This window comes from Tupaia chinensis, unplaced genomic scaffold (genome assembly GCF_000334495.1).
Source record: "Tupaia chinensis unplaced genomic scaffold, TupChi_1.0 Scaffold146584_1, whole genome shotgun sequence".
In the NCBI taxonomy this organism is placed as follows: Eukaryota; Metazoa; Chordata; class Mammalia; order Scandentia; family Tupaiidae; genus Tupaia; species Tupaia belangeri.
The window spans coordinates 268,215-272,410 of record NW_006206439.1 but is presented as its reverse complement, the minus strand read 5'-3'; the positions used below and the strand labels follow the sequence as shown (position 1 = coordinate 272,410).

At 48.4% G+C, this 4,196-nt stretch overlaps 1 protein-coding gene across 1 annotated transcript in view; it reads left to right on the top strand.

The window, feature by feature from the left end:
* OXSR1 (oxidative stress responsive kinase 1) overlaps positions 1 to 4,196 on the top strand; it is an 82,557-nt gene that overhangs the window by 70,390 nt on the left and 7,971 nt on the right. The window contains exons 17-18 of the mRNA XM_006168966.2: positions 85 to 231; positions 2,136 to 2,200. Of these exons, the coding sequence (XP_006169028.1) occupies positions 85 to 231; positions 2,136 to 2,200 (212 nt within the window). The remainder of the gene's footprint in view (positions 1 to 84; positions 232 to 2,135; positions 2,201 to 4,196) is intronic.

The following is a 4,196-nucleotide window of genomic DNA, read 5'->3' as shown; positions in this document are numbered from 1 at the left end:
AGCCCTGCCCCCCCCCCCACCCTCCCCTCCCAGCCACCCTCCCCACTCACCTGAAACGCAATACCGTGTGTGCTTTTGTTACAGCTCTTTCCAACAACTGATCCCGTGGGTACTCTGCTCCAAATTCCAGAACAGATTTCTGCTCATCTACCTCAGCCGGCCGGGCAGATGCCTGCACAGCCAGCTCAAGTCTCTCTCCCAGCCTCCACAGAGCCAGCAAAGGCAGCTCAGGTAAAGCGGGGATGTGCATTCATGGCCGGCTTCGTGGGTAGTTGGGAAAAAACCAGATGCCACCTAATGCCGGCCAGTGGATGCTGATGGGGTTGGACCGAGTTAGGAGCGCTGTCTTCGCAGTTTCGGATGTGTGTAGGCAAGACTTTTACAAGGAGAACATAGGTTTTTAAGAACAAAATAAGTTGATGATGGAAACATTCCAGACATCTAAATTGTTTGGCTAATTTCTTGTCAGCTCTGTTTTAGGTCATTTTTATATTTGACTTCAGCACGTTTTGGGTCGTTGGGAAAATCACGGCATGATTTCCTATGCAAAAGTGCATCATGAGCTCTCCACAGCCCCGTGGCCGTGAAGCTTGTGCCGAGGCTGGGGGCGCGACTGGCCACTGTCCCTCCTCGTCGTTTGCTCGGGCCCGTATTTACCGATACCTCCCAGCCCGTGGTTCTTCTGTGGCGTTACCCGTTTTACAATACCCATCCGTTCTGTGAAAGGTCGGCTTTGGGAAACCGAGGTCATGTCGTCGGCACGCTGACTTACTCAGGCTCACACGGACTTCCGCGATAGTACCCAGCGGCCCCCAAACAAGGGCAGGCCCCATGCGAACCCCTGCAGGCTCCACAATTCCCACTCCTCCTCGAGAAGCCTGCATGCAATACGCACCCTTATGCCACAGGGTTAGAGCAAGGCTTTCCATGGCCACTTATTTTTTCTAATTATTTATTTATTTCTTTCCATTAGTTATTATTATTTAATTTGACCAGACAGAGACACAGAGGGAAAGCAAGAAAGGAAGCCGCCAGGTCTGGGACTCGAACCGCAGTCGGCTATGCGGGGATCCAGCACCTTTAACCACCATGCCACCCGCTGGCCCCGGCAATTTATTTGAAACGGTGGAAGTTTCGTTTCCCGTCTAACGTTTTGGATGGAAAGAACTAGAAGTGGAAGTGCTGGCTTTTCCTTTTGCGCCCTGTGGCCGTCCCGTGTTCTGACACTGGAGACCATTGCCCTCGAGCCCTCCAGTTGGTCGTGGCACTGTCTCCGCGCCACCTTTCCATCCCCCCAGCTTTCGTCTCTGCGCGTCTCCGAGGGAAGGACACACTCGTAGGAAAGCTGAGGAGTAGTAGGGTTCGCTGTGTAAGCCACTTAGGCCGAGCGTCTGTCCTCCAGTACGGAAGGGAGGGTGCACGGTTTTCAGAGGGGATTAGTTTAGCGACGCAGAGACACGGAATCTCCAGTTGGATGGATTCCCAAAGGGCAGCTAGTCCAGGCCCTACCCTGTGTGTTGCTACCACGTGGTACACCCACAGCGGCTTTCAGAGAAGCCTAGCTTTGTGTTTGTCTCCCTCATAGGAGGACAACAGGGGTCCGAAAAATAGAAAATCTACATGTGGCCATGTATGGAATTGCAACCAGATCTGAGAATTATCCATATCTTTTCTATTTTTCTTTTTAGATTTTTGTTATAGGGCATGTGTGCTCCCTGGAGAGACAGAAAGACAGAAAGCAAGAAATCACCCGTCTTTGTGGGGTGGCCATGTTGCAGTCCCTTCTCCTCCACCGTCCTTGGAATTTCGGGCATGCATGTACATGCACCCCGTGTGTTTCAAGCTGCAGGGTCCGGGACTCGTGCCATGCTCGAGCACGTGGGCATCTAGCACCTTAACCACTACACCACCTGCTGGCCCCAAGAATGATTGGCTTCTTTCTAATTGTGCATGGCTCATGCTGACACTAGCTTTCGTGGCTGCCCTCCCATGGCAGGGAATGTCCCAGGGACTAAGATGACCTCAAGTGGGCATGAAGAAACTTCCTGCCAGGTGGGCGGCTCCCTGCAGGTGGTCCCTCGCCACCTCCACATCAGTGTCCCAGGCAGTGACTTGAGACTTTCAATCCTTTTTAGGCTTTGTCTTCAGGAGCAGGTTCACAAGAAACCAAGATCCCGATCAGTCTAGTACTAAGATTAAGGTAAGTGATCGTTTTTGTTTGCGGATCCTGCAAGCTCGTTTTGGTCCGTGCTTGAGATGAACTGAAGAGGAGTGTGGGCCTCCCGGCAACAAGCGCTGTCGGCGGGCGGGCAGTAGCAGCCGCAGTATGAAGACCTGGGTGTTCCTGGGCGCTGGGACTAACTGGTGCACACATTCTCTTCATTGTTGCTCCGCACCAAGGCGGGTTCGTGTGTTTGCAGTGTAACTAGTTTGAGTCAGGAAGTATGGTCTGTAATCAAGGAATAGTTTCTAGCCGAGTAGCACTAGTTAGTTCCTAGTTTGATAACTGTGACCATAGCAGCACCATGAACTCTAGACCAACTAACCTGAGTGGGGAGGGCTTTTTGATTGTGAGAGATCGGATAAAGGCCTGGTCCCTTAAAGATTAAAACAAAAAAAAAACTCTGAATATATTTTTGTTTTGTTTTTGTTTTACAGCAAGACTTTTTTTTTAGTATTTTTTTTTTTTTTTAGAATTATTTTATTTACCTTTATTTATTTATTTATTTAAATTTGACCAGAGAGTGGGAAGGCAAGCCAGGTCTGGGACTTGAACCGCAGTCGGCCATGTGGGAGTCTAGTGCCCTTAACCACCACGCCACCTGCTGGCCCCTAGCTTGGTAGCTCTTAGTAGGGACATGTGAAGAGGTCCTGACAGAATGCTCAGTGGGAAGTGCCATAGGTGTGTGTTATTTTACCTACTCCCTTTGCTGGTAGTTGGGTTAGGGTTCCAGAACTTCCTTGTCAGCATAGCTGTGGCTGTTACACTGCTCTGATTAGATCTCCTCCTACTCGTAAATATACGTGAGAAAAGGTAGTCTTAAGAGCATCGCGGGGCTAGCAGGTGTCGGGGTGGGTAAGGAGCCGGATTCCCACATGGCTGACCACTGCTCAAGTCCTAGACTTGACTTGCTTTCTTACTCTCTCTCTTTCTTGTGAGTACATGTGCCCTATAGCAAATTAAAATAATAATAAATAAGGTTAAAGAATAAAGTGTTACCTTAAAAAAAAAAGCATCACCTGAGACAGCCTGAGCCTTCTGTAACCTTTACTAACATTAAGAGAAAAAAAAAAGAAAGAAAGAGGACCAGCAGGTGTGACAGAAGCTGTCGTGACTGCTTCCTACGTGGCCGGTCAACTTCACAGTTCAAGTGCCAGACCTGGTGGCTTGAGAAATACACTTTGGGCACATTGCACGCGTGCCCAAAGTCCTGGGAGGAGAATGGAGGAGAAGGGGTTGCAGTGAAGCCATTCCCCTGGCACGGGTGATTTCTCACCCTCCCCACCCCCGCTGCTCTCTTTCCAGCAAGCACACGCATTCCCCTGGCACGGGTGATTTCTCACCCTCACCACCCCCGCTGCTCTTTCCAGCAAGCACACACACCCTGTAGTGAAACTAAAACAATTTAAAAATTTACAATTGCACTGAATTACTGTTGACGCATTCCACAGTATGAATTCCTAGCCGTCTTCACTCTAAGGTCATAGTTAGAGAGGCAGCAAGAGCTATTTTGAGAATGTTTTGATCTTTTCCCTAAGAGCAATGGAATTATGCCGTAGAGATGAAGCCGATTCGTTTACTTTTTCCTTTACAGAAACCTACTCAGTATACTGGGTCTCATCTCAAATAGTTCTGAATTAGGTACTTTGGTAATCCCATCTTATTGTAATTGCACATAAGGGACACCACTTGTTTCTTTTCCAAAATGTGCTTCAGGCAAATTTTGTAATTTTTTTTTTTTTTCTATTTCTATAAAGGCTGTCTCAGGTAATTGGATCGGAACCACAGTGAGTGTGTGAATTGCCGTAGAGATGAAGCCGATTCGTTTACTTTTGCCTTTACAGAAACCCACTCAGTACACTGGGCCTCATCTCAAATAGTTCTGAATTGGGTACTTTGGTAATCCCATCTTATTGTAATTGCACATAAGGTACACCACTTGTTTCTTTTCCAAAATATGGTTCAGGCAAATTGT